At 38.1% G+C, this 25,828-nt stretch overlaps 1 protein-coding gene across 5 annotated transcripts in view; it reads right to left on the minus strand.

The window, feature by feature from the left end:
• The window catches only part of LPAR1 (lysophosphatidic acid receptor 1), a 130,864-nt gene that overhangs the window by 74,443 nt on the left and 30,593 nt on the right, over positions 1-25,828 (minus strand). For 3 of the 5 annotated variants that reach the window (XM_069474547.1, XM_069474545.1, XM_069474546.1), the window contains one exon: positions 5,518-5,676. In XM_069474547.1, coding sequence (XP_069330648.1) covers positions 5,518-5,562 — 45 coding nt within the window. In that variant the 5' untranslated portion in view covers positions 5,563-5,676. Of the gene's footprint in view, positions 1-5,517; positions 5,679-25,828 lie in introns of those variants that run through there. The other 2 variants (XM_069474548.1, XM_069474544.1) reach the window with 1 other exon arrangement.

Consider the following 25,828-nt stretch of genomic DNA (forward strand, 5'->3'; position numbering starts at 1 on the left):
TAATTTCAATTTGTTTTCTCACTTAGAAAACAAAGAGGATACACACTGATAATCAGTATGAAAAAAAGAAATAAAAGAAAAAAGAAAATAAACGGAGGAAGTGGCATTGCCGTTTTAAACCTTAAGAGTCATTGAATAATTTTACACAGAAAAGTAAATTGATCTAATCAATTTTTTTTAAAGAAAAAAAAGGGTGGCACACAAACTACTAAAACATGTTTTAAAAAAGCAATTGAGGACATCTGAATATATTGAGTATAAAGTGATATTAAGGAGTCTTTTTTAATTTTGTTAAGTATGATAATGGTATTGTGGTTATGTAAGCAAATGATTTTTTAGAGACCCATACTGACATATGAGGATTGAAAAAAAGATGACAACATCAAGGATTTACTTTAAAATACTTCTTCCCTCCAAAAATGAAAGCAAGTGAAGCAAGTGTGCCAAAATGTTGATAATTATTGAATCTAGGTGGTGGCTATATTGAAATTCATTATATTATCTTTATTTTTGTGAATGGTTGAAAACTACTATAATAAAAATATCTACCAAAAAAAAAAAACCCCAGAAATCTCTCAACCTCAAAAAAATGCAATCCCTTTTATGTGAAATTTAGTTACTTTGATCAAAAAACATCTACTCTCTAATACCAGAAATAAAACCTTCCAAAATGTAAATTTTGGAAATATTAATATGATGTATTTTGTTAAGAGAATCTATCAGTAATGATGTTGGGGAAAAAAAAAAAAACAACTTGTCTTTCAACAGACAAATAGAGACCAATCACCTTTTATCAGAACACTGAACAAGAATTAGAAGAATAATCTCTTGATTAAGACGTTGAAAATCTACCCGAATTCACATCTTTAATGAAAGCTACAAGAAATCAAGGACTTGCTGGAGAGATCAAATTATCTTTATGTCCTCGGTTTAAAAGCAGAATGGTCACCAAGTAAATGAGAGGCAGAAAGAAATGCTTTGTAAAACACTGATGGAAAACAGTCCTTCCTTACTGGAATCAAAGGTGTGAGAACGGAATGCCTTTTAAGTTCTCAGATGGCTATTCTGGTCTCTAATACAAGTCCTGGGTTTGAGAGAAGCCAAACTGTTCATTCAGGTATTGAACTACTGACTCTTCTATTATTAATAAAAATGAAAATTAAACTTTTAATGCAAATTCTACCCACAGTAACCTGATCAAACACAATTAAGGTAGTGCTTAAGTCAATTCTAGAAACAGGAAATGGCTATTGAGAGTGGCAAGTTTTTGTTGTTGTTGGTTCCCTACCCCATCCTCACCCCCTAACATGCACAGGACATGAACACATTAACTCAACCTAATGAACAGGTTCCTGTCTGCAAATACATCCTTGGAGCTTCCTTTGGATAAGGAAGCTCTTTATCAGTGTCTGGACTAGCAGAACTATAAATCAGCTACACACACAGTCTTCCTGCTGCTGCTAGTCCAGTTTTGCCTTGGTATTCACCTAGCTTTCTAAGGACTAGGTGCTCTCTCAGCAAGAGAAAACAAAAATCTGTCTTTAAGTCCAGGCAGGAGTAAAGCAGACAATACAAACTTGTCTGACTTCAAAGCACAAGGCGTATCTTTCACTAACTAAACAGCAATCCCTGCAGGAGTGACAATGGGAGCTTTCTTTCCTATTATTGTTTGAAACAATCACAGGCTATTTGTTCATTTTAATTAGTTTATATCTAGTATTAGGCAGGCTTGGTGAGAAAAATGCTCTTTGTTACCAAATGAATAGAGTAACAAACAAACCAAAAGCTTTTTTTAAAATAATTGTTGTTTTGGCTTTAGAAAAGGAGTTTCAAGCCTTTTACACTTGAATGTGGGTTTATCTTTACACAGGTCCCTGAATTCACTCTCAAAGAATGCAAGTTGATGTGCCAGACAATACCACGCTAAGCTGATTGAGTGAACTGCGTATTATGCTTTGCCTAAAGAGATGCTGTATTTAAATTATTTTTACCTCCTCTGAGCTTGGGAAAAACTGAGAATAAGAGAGAAGACCTCAATGAAAGCATGGGGGCAAGGGAAAGTCAGCCTTGGGCTAAAATTTGACTGTACAAATTACATGTGAAGAGCTGACACATAGCAGGAGGCCCATCACTGACCAGAGGATCCTGGGAACCAAGTGACCCAGTGGTCTGCATCTCTCCAGAACAGTAAGTTACCTCTCTCTGTGACCTAACACCAGAGTTTATAGTGGGCTCCTTCCAAGTACTCTTACTTCCCCAGTTATCAATTGCCACTACTGTTCCCATCTACCCCAGTTGAGATTAATTAACCAATCTGCTCAATAGAATTATCAAAAGTCAGGCTTTGAACCAGGGTCTAAGATTCCAAAGCCTGGGTAGCCATTAAACTACACTACTACTGATTCTTTAAGATCAATGTTAAATTCCTTAATATGATTTGCAAAACCCTGCAAAAATCTCCAACCTTATAATCTAATCCATTTATGCTAATTCTAGCATTTGCCAATTTCTGTAGTGTAAATACTCTACTGAGGCTGATTTCAAGCTACCAGCATGAAGTCAACCAGCTTACAAAATTCCTGAAAATTTAACAATCCGCCCCTCCTTGAGCTGGCAGAGGTGGCTCTAGGGACATCACTGTTGACAACCCCATGCCCCACTATACTACAACTATCCTAAACTAAATTCTAAATGCTCTTGCTCTCTCTCTCACCTTGGGACATTTGACATTCACACATGCCTTTTCTTCTCCTTTACCAAAATAACTCATAGTCATTAGTTCTCAGCCTGGTGGTCTTCCTTCAAGAAGCCTTCCCTGATCCTCCAAGTCTTTTCTGGATGTTCCGCTTTACCCGTGGAACACCCAATACTTCCTGTATCATCGCATTCATGACACAGTGTTGGAACTTGTTTCCTTATCTGTGTGTCTCCCACTACATTTCTAAACTCTAGCAGGACCAAAGCCTCATTTCTTGTATTCCCCAGGTCGGCCACAGGGCTTGCTGAACAATAATAAAAATTCTTGCTAACACAGATTGAGTAATATATGCCAGACACTACGCTAAGTTTTATATAGATCTTCTCATTTAATCCTTAGAACCCCCCAATGAGGTTGGCTTCACTATTGCTATGCTTATTTTGCGGGTGGGGAAATACAGGCACTGAGACGGTGAACACCTTCCTCTCAGGCTCAGTTAATAAGTAAATGTCTGAGCCAGGATTTCAACTCAGGCAGTGGGACTGGAGAGCCCATAGGCATCCTTCAAGAAACCAGTGTTTCCTGACCTTTTTTTTTTTTTTTTCTTGTGAGTGACCCTGAAGGAGAAGATGTTAATTAAGTTTAAATTCTCCCTAAAGAGAAATTAAATACTAAGGAATAAGATTTTGTTGGGTAAAGTTAAGCTTTGAAGGGGTTTTGCATCTCCCAAGATCTAACTTTTACCCTCTTGTATCATTCTGCATCTTGCTTTCTTTTTCTTCCATAAGATATCTTTGAGCAATATATAGCTTTGCAGATATCCTCATGTTTTAACTGCTGAATGGTATTTCAATCATATCCACAAACTTGAATTTATTAAGTCTTTGCACTATTGGATATTCAGAATGTTTTGCACTTCCTGGTTTTCAACCAATGCGTCAATGAATCTTTTTATGCACTCCTCCTTGGGCTCACATGTGAGTGTTTTTCTAATGTAGATACCAAGATAGAGGCAGGGTACGTGTAAAGTATATAATTTGAATAGATGCTGTCAAATTATTCTCTGCAGTGACTGTACCAATTTACTTCCCACAGAGAATTTATGAGAGTACACATTTCCCCTGGTGTTTATTAAATATAACCTCCTTCAACCTTGGGCAGTGTTAAACATTTTAATTAAATGAGTCATTGAGAAGTATTTATGTTACTCACCAGCTGATAGGAGCTTACGTAACAAGGAAGATGTGCAGATAAGATGCTGCTGTTGGAAATGCTGACAAATGACAGCAGCGACCCTGGGATGCTGGAATGCCTTGTCCACAAAACCGATACTAGAGCCTAACTCACTCCGCAAAACACTAAGCACAGTCACTACGTGGGAACAGCTGCAGTGGACTTTGGAATGGCGACCTCAGGTAACTGGCACTAGATCTCTTTACCCATTCTCCAAGCCTCTCAGGCACCAAAAAAAAAAAAAAAAAAACTATTGAGAGTAAGGGAAACCAAACACCTAAAGAAAACGAAGTGTTGAAAGGGCAGTGATCCATTTACCAGAAAGAGAAATACACATGATGACAGTAATACTAAACATCCCAGGAGAAAAAAAAAATACTAAAAGCTTAAAGAACAGCAAGGACTTTATCCATATGATAAAATTCCAAGGTCTTTTAGAGAAGAAAAGAAAGTTTATAACAAATAAAGCAAAAATGCCCTTTTCGCCTTTTCCCCTCTTTTTCCTCTCCCTCTCTCACAAACATACACACTCCTACTTGAAATACACACAAAATTTAATAGCCTGCAAAATGCTACAGAAAAAAAGTGGGGGACAGTCTGTATCATCAAGGTTCAAATTTCAATCAATCTGACTTTTTCTTGAAGATATACTTTTTTCTTTAACCTTGGCCTAAAAATGATTATTATGAATGACAGCAGAGGTCATACTCTAGAGAGAAGAGATAAAAGAAGAGTAAATGGGAAACTGCATTTATTGAGCACTTACTGTGTGCTTCACATATATGCTATCATTTCATTCGTATAACCATAGTGTGAGGTACGATTACGTGAGAGAAAATTGGAGCTGAGAGAGGTAAGCGTTACTAAGGCTCTTTATCCGGCCATCAGAGGAGCAGGGTGGTGAACTGAGGCCTAACGACTCCAAAGTCTGTTTGCACATCGTACCACGCAACCTGCTGAATCTGAAAGAGTTCAGTGAGTACCCAAATAGATCACGTTGTAAAATAATCTAAACAAACAATGTCCCAGCCATATTCCTGCTATTATTCATGGGACAGAAAAAGCAACTCCTATGACTACTTTCAGAACTTTCAGACTACTTCAGAACTTTCTAGAATTGCATTTTGTTTTCAACGTTTGCCAGAACAGGTCAAGGCAAAATGATAATTATAAGAGGAAGACGATGAGACAACATTCAGAAAGCTAGTTGTAAGATTAGATCTTTTCTGAAATATTTTATTAAACCCAAAAAAAGCCAAGGGAGGAAAAACAGCAGGATTTACTACTGAGTTACCTTGATTTAGAGTTCGATGGCTGGAGTAACAGCCAGGCATGCTCGGCACTGAAAACCAAGGCCCGCCCCTATGAACAGAGGCTAGTTCACTAAAATCACTTGTTCATTGTTCCAGCTGCTTCCTGAACTAAATGGCACCTCACTCACAAAAGCACCATTATCCAAATACCCACCAAATGATAATGAGAGAAATATACATGATCCCTAGAGTCAAACACACATTCTTAAACTCAAGTTAAATATTCGACAAAACCATGAGTAGCTGAAACCTATGCTAGCTTGAATCACTTACCTGGGGCTGTGAAATGACAGGGGTGGAAGTAGAGGCAGCAGCCATGGCAGCTGTATGGTGTGGGCGGGGATCAGGCCCCAGCACTACAGTGCAGGACACGGGAGTCAAATTCTCGTGGTTGCCGATCAGATCGAGGTCATACTAGGAGAAACTGTGTACCTAGAAAAGGAGAGGAAAACCCACATTTAGCATAAGAGGACTAGCACATGGCAGAGAAGTCCCATTGGTCAGAGGAGGCAAAAATCCCTATACCAGGTGTCAAATACTAGCTTAATGCAAAGAGGAACCTGGTAGGGAAGATCTAAGATCTAAAAGCTATGACTTCTATACCATCTATCCAAATGGTGTTAAGTTGATATATTTTCATAGGTTTGGATCCAATTCTGAGCGCCAGCTAGCTGTTTGGGGAGGCAGTTTTAAGTTGTGGAGACAGGAAAGGTGAGCCGGGGGAGAAGCCACCCCATCATTAAACAATAAGGGAACTGAATGGTCCACGATCGAGAGCTGACAGTTTATATACAAAGGGCAGAGAGAATACAGTAGTCCCCCCTTATGTGAGGGAGATATGTTCCAAGACCCCCAGTGGATGCTTGAAACTGTGGATAGTACCGAACCCTATATATGACAGAGACAGCTACTACGTGACTAATGAGCAGGTAGCATATATATTGTGGATACACTGGACAAAGGAATGATTTCCCATCAATGGCATGAGATTTCATTGTGCTACTCAGAACAGTGAGCAATTTAAAGCTCTGGTATTTTTCACTTAGTATTTTTGGACTGAGTTTGTAACTGAAACCGCGGACAGTGAAACCACGGACAGCAAAACCACAGATAAGGGTGGACTACTGTAACACATCGAGTGGTCAGAGATCACCCAGTTCAACCCTACCCATTTGCAGATGGAAAAACTGAGGCTTAGAGAAGAGAAGAGACTAGACTCACCCATTCAGTTAGTGGTGCAACCAGGACTACAGCAAAACCCCAACTCTCAGTCCTGTGTGAAACCTAAGACAGTGAATATGTTCCATGTTTACATTTTTCTCAAGGAACTTAGTTACCATTTTCAAGATTAAAGAAAGGTAAGAAACCTCTACAGTAGAGGAGTCAGTCACAGGAAAGAGTTGGTTTCTCAGACAGGTGAGTGAGGAGCTTCGTAAATCAGACTCCCACATGTGTGAGGAAGAGGACATTTCTAAAATCCTTCTGACATCCTCAAAGAGATGCTAAATAAGCACAAAGTATAACCAAATCTCTTATTGATATGTTCATTACGAAAACTCAGAATGATGCTAAATTCCCTATAGTAAAGCATGGCCCTAGCTCTGTCCAAAGCCTGATCTGATTGTTTCCACATTTCAATTTAGTATAAAAGGTAAAAAAAAAAAAAAATTCATTTTAAGAAAAGAAAAATTCTTATAAGAAAATTTTTCATTTCTAGGCAATGAAAATTTCAATCATTTGAAATCATTCAATCATTCAAAAATCATTTGAATCACATCTCTGTGGTTCATTACTTTTACTATAATGAAAAGTATCATTTTCCAATAATTTAAAAGTGTTCAAGTGTCATCTTGCATGTTGGTGAAACCAGAAAGTTTATTTAATGACAGAACTTCCCTGAAAGCAGAGGCCGGCTCAATCTTATTCATTATGCCTCTAGTTCTCCAGAGATGCTCAATAAATAGCTTTTGAATAAAAGAAAGGATATTGCTGGGTGGTATGAAAATTCAATCATTTTAGGTTCTAATTGTTTAGAATTGTAGAATCTTCCTATTTTCTTCCCCTCTGTTACAGTGATTATTTTTATTAACAAGTAAGAGTAAAGTTCTCAAGCTATCTAGGTATAACATTCAATACAGAATTCATCCATGGCTGCCCTGAGACAATACTGATGTTCTCTTTAGTCCCAGTTTTAGGAGAACAAATAAAAGAGCTGTAATAAAGTCTCATTTAATGTTTAATTTTTTTTTAATTTTAGGCACACTGTGAATTTAAATGAACAAGCCAGGAAAAAGGTATATGTATACAAGAATGCCTTTCCTTTTTCATGATGACCACTAAGGTGTCAAGCCTACCCCAAGGAAATCATAGGACTGCATGGTAAACTGTTTTATACTAAACTTATTCCTGGCATCATTTTCATGGCCACTTCTACTTTCATTTTTCCTCTCTCCTTCTTATATATTCCTAATTCCCAATTATCTTGCTCTATTCTATATGAGATAGATAGATGAATATATCAATAGCATGATAACTAAAAAACAAAAAAGCAGGTAAGCAAGATTCCGTCCTTAAAAACTCATACTACATGTTTGGGTCCAATATCATTCCAGCTAAGCCAAGTCATTAAGCAATTTAATCTAAAAATATTTTCAACATTTATAATACAGAGAGTTGCCTGAAAGGTGGATACAGGCTGCTATCTTGTAGTAAGGAAAGAGATATAGAAATTGCTGTGACCCAAAAATAAATATGCCATATGGCATTATTGCTAACAGAAGGAAAGAAAATGGGAGACTGAGATTTAATGGAAGTCCACTGGATGCTGAGCTTTGGGGCAGTCATTTCACATAGAGTTTGAGGCAGATATCATTAATCCACTTCATAGAGGAGACACCTTTGAAAACTTATGTAACATATCCACAGTCACAGCCAGGAAGTGAGTGAGTGGAGATCTGAGCAAGGACTGACTCTACAGCCCATGGTCTTTCCATAGACCAACCCTCCAAATGAACATAAATTAAGAAGAGATGGAAAGTACGTGGAATCTTTAAACAAAAATGTCAGATAGAAAATGAAGAAAGCAGGATAAAAGTCAGATGACCTGCAGAGTAACCCCAAGACAGAGAACCCTGGCTTGTTCTCATCTATATAAAACTTTAATGATGTGACCCTTGTTTTGTGTTTCATTCCCTTGAGATGCCTAATATATAGGACATATTGTTAGATTAATATTTTCAAGACAATAAGACAGAAAATTAACTGTCTTCCCCTAAAGTATTTGAGACATATCTAATTTTGAGCCTTTTGTTGAACCTATTCACAAATTATAAAAACTCTTTATAAAATAGTGTATGGTTACTTAACTCTGCCAAATACGAGGGCTGAACAACATTACTTCAAAGGTAAAAATCAACTCTCTCGGGAGTAATGTCTTAAAATTAAATCTATGAAATCTATTTACTTCCCAACTTACAAAACTACACAAATCACAGAACTAGACAAGACAAAAAAGACAATAACCTAAGTAGCAATACCATTCAGTCTCTAGCTAAGTAAGCTGGTTCACTTTGACAGAAGTGAACCTTTCACTAGCGCCCTGCCTTATCAGTGACCCAGACTGTCAACTATAAAGTTGCACAAGAATTTTTAAAGAAATACACCCCTCTAAATTGCTCCAAGTACTTGAATACCTGTTCTGCAAGTCTTCTAACCTGCCATCAACCTAACTCTCCATTTCCTTTGCTTAAGCTTCAAAACTGTATTCCACCCACAGAAAACCACAATACAGTGTGGGTTTACCCCACTGACATCAGACTCTCCAACTGACCTTGGACCCTTATTGAGGCCCCTTCTACCTTTCCTAGTTGTCTCCATGTTCTATTCTCCTAGGCATCTCTTCTAATCTATATTGCTCTTCTCAGAACCATAAAACTAACTCTAATGCCTCTCACTTGCAAAAGATGAGCTTTGCCATTTATTTATTTACTGGACCATTCATCCATTACCCCACAGCCAATGGGTATGAATTAATGTCCTCCCCTCCCACACACAATTCAAATAACATTTATAAAATACAATTTCCAAATAAAGCCACATAAGCTGATCTCTCTGTGTCAGATCACCAAATGGCTAGTTGACTATAAGACTGGGAAATATCCTGAATCAGCCCTAGAATCTACAGATGGATCCCAACTGTTGCTTAAATTTCCAGAAATATGTACTGGAAAGAACCAACATGCGAGGCTGACAAAAGAACTAAGGCACAACATCCCCTTCATGTGAAACTCAAATGCACAAAAATAAGCCAATGAGAAGCCGATAAACCCATAATGATACCCCTAGTTTACAGGCATGAGAGCTGAGGGAACTAAGCCAGCGGGGAGTTGGGGTACATTTAAAATACACTAATTCCTTTAAAAGGGTTCCTGGCTCCAGAAGCCAACTCAGCAAGTAACCTCGGTGGTATTTACTTCTGATTTATAAGTGGCCATGATGACTGCCACAGAAAACATGTGGGGGAAAAAAAACACTATGAGCTGGCTTCTGGCAAGGGCAGCCATGCCAAGTGACAATGACCTTGCTAATCACTGAGTACCACACCAAATCCCTAAAAGAAAGTCTCTGGTTTGAAGCAAACTTCCCTTTGATTACTTCTGGGGCTGATGCTGGCTCCCTCCCCAGGCCTCACAGGAAGATGAATTTCTAATTGGTAAATTAATCTACTACAAACCTAACCTTTTTCCTTCATCTGGGCTTGAGTCAAACACTGACTCATACAAGTCTCCTGAAAGAACACAGGGTAATACCCAATACTGAATATGCATAGATTTCCCTCTCTGAGGATATGCAACAGAGAAAAGTCCAAATCCATCAGGCAAATGAAACATATTATGGTACAAAATAAAAGGAGGATTCTAGAATCAGAGCAGATATTTACTTAAGAAATAGGTGTACTACATAAAAGAGAAAACTTTAGAAAATTTCTAGTTCACGTTCTTAAAATTCCTAAGGACACAGCAGCATCTCTGAACATAGTTCAGGTAGTCATGGAAAGAAATATGAGACCAGAAATGTGTTTACATTAACCAGAAAAAAGAAAATCTAAATTGTGAACTTGAATTAAAGCAATGAATCAAGTAGAAGGTAGAAGGCAAAATAAAGCAGAAAATAAAATTAGTGAAGCAGATGAATCAGACCTCCCAGTGGAAGGGAAAAGCTATATGGATAAAGATTTTAAAGCCTTCATCCCCAAAACAAAATAGATGAACAAAACTACTAAAGGAGGAAAGAAGAAACTATCAATGCTGAAACCAGGAAAGGACAAATTTATCCTCAAAATTTTAGAAAAGCGTTACAAATAAATGTGAGAATGGAAAACCAACCTCATGTTCTCACTTATAAGTGAGAGGTACTGAAGGTATCGGTACTGAAGGGCATAGAGAGTGGCACAAGGGACATTGGAGACTAGGAAGGAGGGAAGGCAGGAGGCGGATGAGGAAAGAAAAACTATCGGATGCAAGGTACACTATTTCGATGATGGGTACACTAAAAACCCAGACATCGCCACTATACGATTCATCCATGTAACTAAAAATCAGGTATACCCCTAAATCTATCAAAATGTTTTTAAAAAAGAAACGTGTTTCAGATATACCACAATTTAGATTAGATGAGGAAAATTTTTAAACTTGTATATCATTCCTCAGAGCGCTCTGGCAGAAACCAAGTAGAAAAAACCCTGAACCCCAACCCTAGGGGAACAAGATGGGATACAGGAAGGCCAGAGCTATAGCTTGTCTTTCTTAGTATCTGGTTCCCCCACCAGAGCTAAATAGCATCTGAAGCTAGTCTTATAGTATCTAAGGCCCAAGACTGGAAAACTTTTCTCTCTGGAATTGGAGCAGATGAAAAAACTTAACAATAGTAACATCAAGAAGAAGATATTGCACTCATTGAAACAAAACCAAGATGCTTAAAAGCGGATAATTCAAAACTCTAAAAAAGTTGATCCCACAGCGGTACAGAGTAGAATGGTGATTACCAGAGGCTGCTGTGATTAGCCTCTGGGACAGAGAGGGGATGGAGAGATGTTGGTCAAAGGATATACATTTACAGTTAGGAGGAGTAAGTTCAAGAGATTTACTGTACAGCATGGTGACTATATAGAAAAATCCTATAAGATATCAGAAAGAGGGTAGGAGGGGCTCATAAACAAAGGATTGATTCAGAATTAGAAAGTTTTTGGACTTTTCAATAGCAACTCTAAAGGCTAGAGGACAATGAAGCAATGAGGAAAGTAATTTACAACCTGTAATTCTATTGGAAGATATTCTTCTGCAAAACAGGAAGGAAACTAAGAAAAAGGCAGGCATGTGATACAGGAAACAGGAGTCCAATCCAGGAGAAAAACAAAGGGAACTCCTGGCATAATTGTGAAGGAAGATCGAAGGAGGTGACAAGAAGACTCAAAAGGTAGACTTGCAGAATAACTGTCCATCTGGATATATTGAGAGCGGATTTCTACAACTGAGAGCACTTGAACTGAATGAGTAATAAACACACAGAAAACTAGGCAAACATCAAAAGCATGATTAACTTAAAGGAAAACAGAAAATTTGCGTAAGAGGAAAAGGATTCATAGAATTCGACATGGCTGGGTATGAACATTAACAAGGTCATCATCACATTAACATTGAATAATGGCCTAGTCAAAATCACAACCTAACTGTATTAGGACCAGGAGGTACAGGATAGAGTATGTGTGTGGCACACCTTCCACATGGTAAATCTATAAATATTCAAAACTGACAAGTCAAAAAGTAGAAGTAAGAATCTTAGAATTCCACAATGTATACATATTTCAAAACATGTACACAATAAAAAAAATTTTTTTAAAGAAGTAAAAACCTTAGAGATTCAATGCAAATAGCAAATGAGGCCACTGAAACGACTCAACGTGGTAGCTCTGGGGAAGACAAACTGGGAGGGTGGGAGCAGGCACTCTTCTTTCTTAGTGGGCCTCAGAGCCATCTGACACATTAAATTACAAACATCTGTCATGATTTGCCACAACATGGATGAGCCGGGAGGACATTATGTTAAGTGAAGTAAGTCAGGCACAGAAAGATAAATACTACATGTTCTCACTCACATGTGGGAGCTAAAAAAGTTCACCTCATGGAAGTAGAGAGTAGAATAGTGGTTATTAGAGGCTGGGAAGGTGGGAATAGGGAGAGGTTGGTTAAGGGACACAAAGTTATACCTAGATAGAAGGAATAAGTTCCAGTGTTCTGTAGAACTGTAGGGTGAATAGAGTAAACAATTTATTTTATTTTTTAAACAGCTAGAAGAGAGGATTTTGAATATTCCCAATACAAAGAAATGATAAATGTTTTAACCAATGATATGTTAATTACTCAGATTTGTTCATTACACGTTGTATACATGTATTGAAATATCATATTGTATACATATATCCATAAATATATAATTATTATGACGATTAAAATACATATTTTTAAAAAATGAAGAGGAAAAAATCACAGGTATCATTTAATTTAATCTATAAATAACTCAGCATGATATATATATATATATGCACTATAAATAACTTAGCATATCAACCACATTTAGCTTTTGTCCTCAAAAAATAAAAACTCCTTAAAAAAAAACTGCCTTGCCATAATCATACTTAACAATTAACCAGATGTACTTGATATCATCAAATATTCAGTTAGTTTGTAAAAAGCTTAGAGTAATATTTATATTGTGAACATGGTAACAGTGATAACTAGCATTATTTGCCAAACAAAGTACCTACTATAATCTTTTTTTTTAAATTATTCAAAGAAAGGGGAGTCCTCGTACACTATTGGTGAGAATATAAATTAGTACAGCCACTATGGAAAACAGTATGGAGGTTCCTCATAAAACTACAAATAGAACTACCATATGATCCAGCAATCCCACTACTCAGCATTTATCCAAAGGAAAGGAACTCAGTATATTGAAGAAACATCTGCACCTCCATGTTTATTGCAGCACTATTCACAATAGCAAAGATATGAAATCAACCTAGGTGTCCAACAACAGATGAATAGGTAAAGAAAAGGTGAGAGATACACACACACACACACACACACACACACACAGAGGAATACTATTCAGCCATAAAAAAGAATGAAATCCTGTCATTTGCAGCAACATGGATGGAACTGGAGGAATTATGTTAAGGGAAATAAGCCAGTCACAGAAAGACAAATATCACATGTTCTCACTCATAAGTGGGAGCTAAAGGTGTGGATCTCATGAAGATAAAGAGCAGACAGCAACATAGTGAGATCCCGTCTCTACAAAAAAGAAAACAAATTAGATGGGTATGGTAGTGTGTGCCTGTAGTCCCCGCTACTCAGGAGGCTGAGGAAGGAGGATTGCTTGAGCTCAGGAGTTGAAGGTTACAATGTGAATGTATGTACTTAAAACTACTGAACTGTACACTTAAATGGTTAAGAGGGTAAATTTTATGTTATGTGTCTTTTATCACAATTTTTTAAAAAGAGCCCACATTACAGGAAAAAAATATGGAGCAAATGATCTGTAGTTGAAACATAGGTTTAAGTTACTAAGCTTCAAAATTTAAAAAAAAATTCCCATTAAAAAAAATCAAGTGGGGGTAAAAAAATCAAATCACAATGGGAAAAACTGAGCTGGACACAGCCATCATCCTGACCCCAACAGATGATAAGACAAAGGAACAAATCTCAAGATTTTGTCAGAAATATGGAATGACTCAAAACTTCTACATTTAGCCAAACTGTCGTTTACTTGCAGTAGCAAGAACAAGGCACTTTTAAATATAGGCAGGATATATTTCTCCCTGAAAACTCCACTGGACAACATGATACAACTGCTCATTTGACAAATCAAAATAATGTGTTCAGGAGAACTTTGGCAAGAGCACCCTGTCAATCCAGGCAAACACAGAATACCTGTGATAATAATGGTGACAAAAAAAGAATGCATTATAACTAATGGGGGGGGGGAAAAGCTATACAATCGAAATACATATAATTAATAAGCTAAGATGAAAACTCCAGAAAATCCCAAGAAAAAGGAGAAAATTCTTCACCTTTTGAGAAAGGCACCAAGAGATACTGTTTTATTTCTAAAATTCATAAAAATCATAATTTCATATTTAAAGAACCAAAATTGAACAAGAAAGGGGAACTTTTTATCTGGGCTACCCATCCTTACTACTGCCTCCTAGGAAAACAGTGAGGAAAATGGTCCAGCTGGGATGAGGGAAGCTGTGACCACTTTCAGAGTTCACTTGCTTCACTTGCAGAGTCAGAACAAAGAAATTAAAAAGCATTTGAGAAACCAAATAAGTTCCTCATGTTTTGTTTTAAAACACCATCACCACCTGTGGCTGCAGAAACTTTCCTCCTCAGAGTATCAGGCCTCGCTAAGATCTTGCTTCCATATACTCACAGGAGACAATATACTTCATGCTTGTAAATCTTCCCTTTTCCACTCACAGGATCAGTTTTTCCATCTGCTTCTCCAGCTTTTCGATCAGATCTTTTATTCTACATTTGGCCTCAAAGTCTATCGTGCTTTGCACATGGCACAGAGCTGACGCATTCACAGGAAGGACGACAGCTAGCCCACCCTGCTCACACTGACTGCAGAAAGAAACACAATCACTATCGCACTATTTGATGCGTATTTTATCAGTTCAGAGTCCAGCATTCTAGAAACTGAAGAAACCAGCCAAAAATTATATAAATAAACTCACTGTCTTAATCTCAGATTTCTGAGTTAGAGACCAAACGAACTCGAGACAGTGTGACCTGTCATGGGGGAAGAGAGTGAGAAGGGAAGGGATGGGATCTACATTTTAAAGGGGAACGAAGGAAGAGGAGTCAACAAAGAGGATTAAGAAAATCCTCTCAAAAAGTAAGAGAATTATACTTTTTAAGAGACAGACTTCATACTTCCCTGTTTCTTTCCAGGGTCCATGGCCCACAGTGTCTGAACTCCTGATCATCTTAGTATCTGCGTGCCATGACCCTCAGCCACCTACACGGGGGCCCAGGGCAGTGTAAAGATGAATGGGAACTATAATTCCCACCTAGGGCGGAAGTAACCTAAAGGATAGGGTGGATACATTTTAATATATATAACATGTGTGTGTGTGTATGGTTTTTTTTTTGTTTTTTGTTTTTTTATTTTTTTAAGAGACAGGGTCTTGCTCTGTTGCCCAGGCTGGAATGCAGTGTTGTGATCATAGTTCACAATAACCGCCAACTCCTGGGCTCAAGCAATCCTCTCACCCCAGCCTACTGAGTAGCTGGGACTACAGACAACACACCACCACACCCAGCTACTGTTTTTTCTTTTTTGTAGAGACAGGATCTCACTATGTTGTCCTGGCTGGTCTCAAACTCCTGGCCTCAAGCAATCCTCTTGCTTGGCCTCCCAAAGTGCTGGGATTACAGGCATGAGCTACCACACCAGGCCGATGTATTTATATTGAGGAATGCTTAAGGAAGGAACCACTGAGCCAAGCTGGAGTGTTTTCAGTCCATAGTTTTCAGGACAAGGAGAATTACAACCTCTATAACCAAGCCTCGGGCAAGGTAGACTCTTCCAACCACAGCAGACCAAGCAGTCTTGGAAGGTATTTCCTTCTAAAGTAAGTGCATGTTTCTAACATCACAAGTAATTCCCAAATGGCCTAAAATAATGGAATATGAATATATATTCATATTGGTAGAGATGAAGGGAAGGAAAATAGGGAAGAAAAGAGACCAAATGGGGGTGGGACCAAAGTGTCAAAATAGCTAGTCAGAATACAGAAGTCTGCGGCAGTGGTAAGAAAAATGATTCAGCCCAGAGTAACAGTTTTCAGCAGCAAAGGGTTCTGAAGACAGAGACATCCTCCATTATTTAAGGTTTCAAGTAGCTTAAAATTCAAGCACCTTTGGGAGAATAAATCAAAATCAATTCTGAGTGCTTGAATTGAAGGATAATGATTTAAAACTGTACCTCAACATAAGAAAGTTACTCTTGAAAGATAGTTTTTTGACGTGTTTGTATACAACGTAGGAAAATAGGCACTCAAATATATTTCTAGTATAGGTGCAATTGTTAAAACCTTTCTGGAATGCATTACAGATGTATGTATGTATGGTTTGCATCAAAAAATATGCTGAATCAGAAGGTATATAACTGCACTAATAGGAATTTATACTGTGGAAAGAATACTAAGGGCACAGATTTTTCTCCAAGAATGCTTAATGCAATATCATGTTTGACAGAAAAATTTCAGAAACAATCTAAGCATCCAACAATACAGTACTTGCCAACTGAGTTATTAAAACTATATTTACAAGTAATTTAACTTTATACAGCCAATAAAATTAAGTTGTATTGAAGTATCTATCCCCTATTTAGGAAAACACAGAAAAAAAATACCACATATATATGTATTATACCCAGACGTGGTACGGGCATGTTAATTTTCTACAGAAAAATAATATACAGCGCTAAGATGAAGTAACAAAGATGAGATATAGCTGTCTGTCTAAACAACCAAAAAAATAAAATATACAAAACCCTGGACATTAGACAACAAAGGACAAGGATCCCTGAGAAGTGGGAAAGGAACAAGGTAAGCCCTATGGTTGCCCCAGTTTTCTGCCTCCAGAGTATCCAGGACACAGTTCAGGCCACAGTATAGGGCAGCGGTCCCCAGCCTTTTTGGTACCAGGGACCGTTTTCATGGAAGACAATTTTTCCACAGACCAACCGGGGGGGGATGGTTTCAGGATAATTCAAATGTGTTACATTTATTGTGCACTTTATTTCTATTATTATTACACAGTAATATATAACAAAATAATTATACAACTCACCACAGGCTGGGGACCCCTGGTATAGGGGAAATGCAGGTAGAACCCAGGGAACTTAATGAGTTAAAAGAGAGAGCTCTGAGAATCCAAGAAGCTCAAGGCAGCCAGGGCTTACAGAAGAGAGTACCAGAGAGAACTAGAAAGTCAGACAACTCCAAAGATCTGCAAAATGTTCCCCCTTGAGGAGTCAACAGAAAACTGATCAGAAATGCATGTGAGAAAACTGTTAGAAGCTGGAGAAATATCCACCTGAAAGGACTACAGGTAATCATACCTGGTGCTCACACAGAGCTAGGAATGGTCTCTGTTTACACCAACAGGACTGAAAAAAGTCCTAATTCATGGGACGTCAGGCAAAGTACTCATCCTGCCTGAGTAATGGGGAATAATTAGTCCCAGACTAAACACTAAGCTGATCATGTCTAACAAATCTTAAAAGCAAAACATAAGGAAAGCAAATTGTTTCCAAATAATTGCCTGTGACTTGGAACAAAGCTTGAGAATACCTATAAGAACATAAAAGTATCAGCATCCCACAAGGTAAAATTTACATACTCTGGTATCAAATCAATGATTACCAGTCATACAAAGAAGCAGGAAAATATGACCCACGATGAGAAAAATCACTCAATTGAAATAGACCCAAAACTGACACAGTTGTTAGAACTGACAAGTACAGTAAAACAGTCATTACAATGATATTCCAAATGTTCAAAAGAAGAAAAAAAAAAAAGTTAAGAAGAGATGCAAAATATATTAAAAAGATCCAAATCAAAATTCTAGAGAGGAAAGATACAATGAATAAAATGAAAAATACTCTGCATGGGATTAAAAGAAAACTTGACATCACAGAAGAAAAGATTAGTAAAATGGTAAAAACAGAAGTTTAAAATAATGTGTGATTAGGAATATATGGTAATATAAACAAGATTTCAGCCAGCCTTGATTGTATTTCCTCGTTTTTCAGTTATTGAGACCCTTCCAAATTTAAGCAAAAAATTAGCATTTGTAATATAAAAATTTCCTTGGAATTATAATGTATTGTACCTCTCCATTTTACTATGTGAAGAAAAAAAATAAACTATCCAAAATGAAACACTGAGAGAAAAAAAAATCAAGACCATAAAAGCCAAGGAAAACTGGAAAACTATTCCATATTAAAGGAAACTGAGAGGAGACATAACTAAATACAATGTAAGATTCTGAACCAGACCCTTTGCTGTCAAAAATATTAATTTGAAAGAACTTAAATGGGATCCAAAAATTAGATGATAGTAAAATAACAAAGTTAATTTACTGATCAATGATTGTTTTGTGACCACATGGAAGAATGTCCTTGTTTGTGAGAAAAATATTATATAGTATTTGAGGGTGTTAGGACATCAATTGACTTGGGGAGATAAAAGGTTCTTCACATTTTTTTTTTTTTTTTTTTTTTTTTTTTTACTGTACTTGCAACTTTTCTATAAGTTTGAGAGAAGAGGAAGGAGTTTGAGCAGGGGAGGAGGAGGAAAAGGAGCAGGGATGGGAGGAGAAACACCATCCCTTAATATAAAGTGTTTTTCAATGGAAGAAAGTGTTCATGCATCACTGCTAACCATAAGAATAAACATGCCCAAGAATAAATCTAATTTAAAAAAAATGTTTTAATCTGGCTAGAAGTTACTGTTGCAAATTACAAGACTATCCCAGATACACATGTGCCTGATTTTAGAGAAGACTGGAAAAGATGTCTCAAGACAAATCGCAAACTGTTAGCAGCCTCCCAGTAGAGGTTTTACCAGATTCTTGGTGATCTTTGGGAAAAGAATTTCAGGAAGCACCCCATAAGCCAAGCAAGCAGCTTTTTTATTGAAAGATTGAAAGCAAAAGTACGCTCCCTCAAGAGTAAGAAAGCAGGCAGGCTTGAAAAGACCAGATACACTAGGAGGAAGTGGTTTTGGTCTTTTGAAGTCTTATCAATTGATGGGAAGAATACTCAAGGCTAAGGTGTAGCGTTTTACTAAGAATTTGGGTAATAATTCCTAGAATTGGATTCCCCATTTTCATACTTTATATGGTTGTCTCAGAACTGTCGTGGTGATTTTAAGGTGGAAAAATTTTAAAACCATAAAGTAAATAATACTGTAATTAGCCAAAGTTCAGAGATAGCTGATAAGCCCACTGAAGTCCTTTTCTGTGGTTAGCAGCCCCTCTAGTTAGCTTCTGTTTGAGGCTTATTTACTTAACACCTGCACCCACTCTGCAAGCCCCTGCAACTGGTCTCAGCCCTCTCTCCTAGTCTCCTGCTCTAACACTTGCAGCTTTTCAATGGAAGTGTTTTTCAGTGGAAGAGAGTGTCCATGCATCACTACTGGCCATAAGAATAAACATGCTGAAGAATAAATCTAATTTAAAATTTTTTTTTAATCTGGCTAGAAGTTACTGCTACAAATTACACAACTATCCCAGACACACATGTGCCTGATTTTAGAGAAGACAGGAAAAGACATCTCAGACAAATCACAGACTGTAAGAGGCATCTTGCCAAAAGGCAAATAGGTCTTTTGAAAAAGGAGAAGTCTGGACCACAGTAAACAGTGCAGGCAGCATCACACCACCAAGCTTTGCTGTTATTTTCAAAAGCTAAAGAAATATTATAGTGTTAGAAAGATACATTTACATTCAACACAAAACAAAGAAAAAAGCAGATGCTCCAGCAATGGGGCCCTGAGTACCACTTCTGTCTCCAGGATATATGAAAAATGTGACAAGGTACCATGTTCTTTGAAGATGGTATATTATGAAATTTCTCCTGCCTACCAGTGAGAATAATTTCTTCCAGATGTTGTTTGGCCCACAATGTGCTATTCAAAAATATGAAAGTTTTGTTTATTTTCAAAGTTCAAGAGCCAAATAAAAAATCTAGTTTCTTTCACTAACCTCTAATTAAACTGGAGATAAAAGTTAGCTAGACTTATATATCCTGCCCAAAGTTTTGAGAGGGAAAAAAAAAAAAATACCTGTTGAATGCAATCCTAGTATCGACTTCAGCATGGGAAAAATAATGAGGTGCTTAATTTCATTTCCTTTCCTGCTCCCAGTACACACCATGCTTCCTCAGCGAAATCCCTCTTGGCAATCCCTCTTTAAAACAGTAAGTCTAGAGGGAACCTGAAGAAAACTAGTATTGTGCTACAGGATGAATTGTTCCCAGCTGGGCTGAGGATATGTAAATACTCTGGTTTCCTAAAAATGCACATACATGACTTTATCAACTTGAGGGGGCAATTAAAAAAAAAAAAGGCTGGTCTCATTCTTGAATATAACGATTCTATGAATAACATCTCAAACTTCACTATGTTAAAGAAATTAGGAAAGTGAAACAAAGGGACTTAAATGGCTTTTCTCTGTTCACAATGATTAATCATAAAAATAAACCAAAACAAGGAGGGGGGCCTCTCTCTAACTTATGTGAATGATATGCTAACAGTCTTGCGTTCCTGTTATGAAAGGGTTTTAAATATAACAGTGGACATCTTTAAAAATAATCATTGAAGCTGTTTATCAAGAAAGCAGCAGGAAAAGGAAAGGAAAAGAAGCTTCTTTACAAAATAAACTGTGAAGAGATAGTAAAAAACCACTAAGCAGCCACAAAGCCCCTACGCCCGAGAGGTGTGACCTAGAAATAGCTGTGAGGCCCCACTTCAAAGACTTCTAACCATCTAATCATCAGCCTGAAAGATGCTGTCCTACATGTCCAGAAAAACACAGAGGGAGTATTCCAAATATGTAGAGAAGGATGAATGTCACACAAAAAAACTTCTAACTAGTGTGAAAAGGGGATTTGATGACGCTCCAAAAAGGAGATAAGGCATTATCACATTAGATAGGGAATTGTGGTACAAAAGTAATCAGCTAAGGAAAAACTAAATTTTGTTAACATGATATTACTTTAAAAATCTGGGAGAAGAAACAACCAGACTCATGGGCTGTGGGTTCTGCCTGACCAAGAATTTCCCGGGGCTTGAGAAGGTAGCAGGGTGTTGTAGGACTGGGGTTAGTGTCATTGCTATTTTAAGCCAAGTCATAGAGATTAAATGAGCAGGTGGCAAATCTACAAATATTTGGTATTCCCAGATTTCTCCATTTTACAGGACTGTAGTTCTGGGCCGCAAAAGACAAAATGCTGTGTGTTCAACCCACAGCAGAGAAGTGACTCCAGTGGAAAAATTTTGGATTTTTTTTAAAAAGCCATCTTTCCAAAGAACTGCCCCAGTTTCTCTGGGTGGTGGCTGTGGAGGCAATCAGGGTGACACGCAAGGACCTTCTCCTGCTGGGGTCTGATGGTTTCGTTATGGAGCCTGATCTCAGATGCACGTTACATGAACTCCTCTCAGCTGGAGTTCATAGCGCCACACGGATTTCTTTTGGCCCCACGCCCACATTGCAGCTGTTTGTACTTATTCGAAGTATGGTGTATTTTGAAACAAAATGAACCAGATTTCTCCTACTGCCTATGTCAGTGCCTGGTATTGGGAAACATTAACTCTTTCACAGTCAGGCTACCAACTTTCTCATATGGAGAAAGACATAAAGGAGACACTGACCCAGAGCTGCAAAAGGTTCTCCAAACAAGAAACCCATTTCCAAGCAAAGGGCATATTCCATAATTTACTTAGTTTTGGGGCTCCATCTATCTCCAAACAAATATCAGCCAGGTTACAAAATGTTATAAAAGAACTGGAGTTGTGGATTAAATTGCGCAAGGGAAATAGGAATCTCAATATTGAGTGCAAAATTTTACTCTGAGCTCTCTGGTAAAGAAGCCCCCAGGAACATGTTATTTTTGAGCAGGACTTCACCTCAGCATGTGTCCACAAGAATAAGAGAGCTGCAAAATGTACCCACCACATCATTATATGAATTGACCTGTGGAATGAAGCTATTTAGTGCTGTCCATCGGAATCGTGGATAGTGTTGCCAAAAGTAACAGCTTTAATTTTGACAAAGTCAATAGCAAGCTCTCCTCTAAGAAAAGGACTGGCCAACAACAGGTCTGAGGCTTCTTAAATTCATTTCCTGTTCATGACCATAAGATCATACCATAGCTCTACTGGAAAGGCAATATCTGATTCATACACAGGTTTTTTAAGTTATTAAACTAGAAATTTAAAAGAAGACAGAAGATATGGACACAGGTGGGTTTTATATCATTCAAAAATGGAATTTAATCTGCCAAAGATATTTCCTACATACTACATTATTCTCCAGATGGCTGTATCAATCCTCTTAAGAAACACTAAAGTTTAAAATCTTTGAGATTAGTCAGTTTAATCCAGGGACATTTCATTAAGATCAAAAAGCTATGGTGAAATCAATAAATTTTGCAAATGGTTAATAACTGACTTCTGAATAAAGATGACATCAGCTCAAATTCCCCAGTATGTCCCCAACCCAATTTCCAGTTAAAATATACATGAAGACAAAAACTCCAAATGGCTCTGAAACCAAGACTAACAGCCAGCCATTTATAAGAATCTGGGAGTAATATCTATTAAGTACAGTGCAGATGGAGCTGAATTAAAAACAATCAGTGTCCAGTGAACAGTTTGCTGAAAAAGAACAGCCAGAAATAAGTTAGAAGGTTCAGACCTCCCCTACTCCATATCATTTTCCAAAATACAAGAATGAAAAGAGCAGCAGGAAGTACCCCCGTAGTGTGCAGCTCTGCTTTCTAAAACAACCAGACAGCCGTGCACTTGGTTTAGTCAGTTCAGGCTGCTATGACAAATTACCGTAGACTGGGTGGCTTCACAATACCACTATTCCCCCATTCTCCCACCACTTTCAGAAATTCTGTACAAAGTTTTTTCATAAATCAGAAAGCACAATAAATGATCCACTGGTCAGTTCATGGCCTCCAGAATACAGGAGAACAGAGAAGTCCAGTTCTAAAAGCTCTGGGTACAGGAAGAATCCTAACATGAAGAATTTCCTTGTCACTGGTCAAGTCTCTTAGTACTGACTTGTGATGTGGGAAACAACAGGCCTCACTTTGATTAGGTGACTTCTTTAAGGAATGGGCGAGGGTTTCCTCCTGTTTCAGCAATCAGGGTTCACAGCCTCTGGAAATATTCATGGTAGATCATCTTTGTCATCAGTACTGGTTGCTCATTGCACAAGGGCACCAGGCTGAGTGGCAGAGCTAGGGCTGCAGTCCAGCGAGTGCTGCACTGCTCCCCCAGGTGTGTGCCCAAGTGTGGAGCTGTGCTTGTCCAAAAGAGTAAGCCTTCTGAACCCAGGTAGAAGCTACACAGCTAGGAAATGGGGCAAGGTTGCAGCTCCAAAGTCTAGGCCTGCACCGTCCAATATGATAGCTACTTGCTATGTGCACAGGCTGCAGTGCTGTGCTGTGATCCCAGTTCACTGCAGACTTCAACTCCTGGGCCCAGATGATCCTGCTGCCTCTGCCTCCCAAAGTGCTGGGACTATAGGCATGAACCCCCATGCCTAGCCCCCCACAAACATTTGTGAAATGCTTGTCTTGGAAACCTGGATCTTCCAATGATAGTCACAGTCACCAATTTTGGCCAACACTAACTTTGTGAGACATTTTTCCCATTCGTCATAGTCCTCAATTGGCCATGCCTACTTTTGACCTACAGTTTACTTCATCCAATTATTCTCTCTTCTGTAGCTTCACCTTTGTTCTCTCCTTAGGTCTCAGACCTCAGACTATAAACATACTAAAATGCCTATTTAAAAAAAAGAAAAAAAGAAAGTAATACTCCCTTGACCCTAACTTCTTCTCTTCCTCCTCTCCCTAGCCCCTCCCCCACCCTCTTTTTAAGGCCAAGAGTAGCAGAGAAACTGCTTACTGCTTTTGCATCCTTAATTTCTCTGTCCTTATCTTACTTGACCCTTTGGTGGCATTTTGTATCATTAATCACTCCCTTTTCAAACTCACCCTGTGCATGACACCATGTTCCCTTGATGCTTACTCTGATAGCTCTTTCTCAAGCATCTTTGCAGTTCCCTCTTCCTCTGAGGATCAGGAAGTGTTGGTTTACCCTCAAGTTCTTTACTTACCCCTTTCCTATTCTACTTCCGCTCCTCTTATCTACGGCAACAGATTCCACAGACACTTACAGGCTGGTGATTCCCACTTACACATCCCCACTCCAGAACACACTTCACTACTCCAACTGACCTGTGTATCACTGAAGCACCTCAAATTTAAAGACAGCCCAAATCCAGCTTATTATTTTTCTACACTGAGTGTGTCACTAAATCCTGCTGACTATACTTTTCAATACATTCAAATCTATGCTCTCTCCTCCAGCCCCCACTGTCACTTGCATAGTTCAGGTCACCTCCCCTGGACAATTGCAAGGGTCTCATCTCATTTCACTTCTCTGTCCCTCTCCAATTTAACCTCCCATGATGATCTAACATAACACTGTCAAAATCCTTTCCATTGTTAAGAATTGGGGAGGGATGAGGCAAACTTCAGATTCCTTTGCACACTCCTCAAGACCTCCCCTGATAGGGCCTCTGCCTCCTCCACTAGCAAGTCTTCCATTATTTACCAACAAAATTTGGAGTTCCTAGAAAACACATCATTGCCTGCCTTTCATTTTCTATTTTCACTGACTCAAATGCCCTCTTCTACTTCCTCTATCCCCAAGGCCATGGAAGTTGTTTTTATCTTTCAATCTTCCAATGTCCGGCTGAAGTCTCAGCAGCCTCCTTCTTAGTCACCGCCACATGCACACATCACCATCAGCAATGCACTGGTCATGCCCTCCTCTATGCCATCATCCTCTGCACCTTTCACAAAAGTGATAACAACATTCATCATACTAAACTCCACTTATTAGGCAACTACTGGACTTTGAACTTCTTGAGGATAAAGCTAGCACCATAATTATCTTTTTATCCTAATGTTTGGTGTGCCTGGCATATAGACAGTACTCAATAAAGGCTTGTTCAATAACAAAAAAAAAACTAATGAATAAAAGCATCACGCCCCTAGAAATGAAAAATGAACTAGAGAATTGATTTACCCAAAAGCATAAGTATTTAAACACAACTCTTTCCTGACCAGTGAATCTCCTTCATTCATTCATGCATGCAAAAGGCTGTACACCACACAAGACACAAAGTGCTAGTAATAGTCTTCCCAGCTTTCTCAAGTCACTACAAACTCTGACAATACAAGAGCCATCCGAGATCCTAGTCAAACCCACACATTCCATTCCCAATGGCCTTTAGGAAGAAAAAGAAACACAAGTTGGTGGGAAGATGACCTGCTAATGGTTAAGCATTATAGTCAGCCTTCTTCCTTAGCACATCCCTTAATTCATTCCTTCTTCCTTAACACACTCTCCTGCCTTTTACATCATGAATCTGGGGTTCACCATTGCCTGTATAAACATCTGCATTACCAATTCCATGCCACAGAAATTCCATTTTCAAAGTTACTTCCTTAAAAAAAAATAATTCTCAAATAATTTGGCATTATCCAAATCATACCAAATAGGTACATAGGCAAGCCACGTCAAATAAATTCACAGTGGTATGAGGTGTGAGATAAATCTTCACAGCACATAAACAGATTTTATTTCCTATGCATCAGAATATGAAAAACAAAGCCTTAAAAGATCTAAAAAAAAAAATAGAAC

This window comes from Eulemur rufifrons, chromosome 7 (assembly GCF_041146395.1).
Source record: "Eulemur rufifrons isolate Redbay chromosome 7, OSU_ERuf_1, whole genome shotgun sequence".
In the NCBI taxonomy this organism is placed as follows: Eukaryota; Metazoa; Chordata; class Mammalia; order Primates; family Lemuridae; genus Eulemur; species Eulemur rufifrons.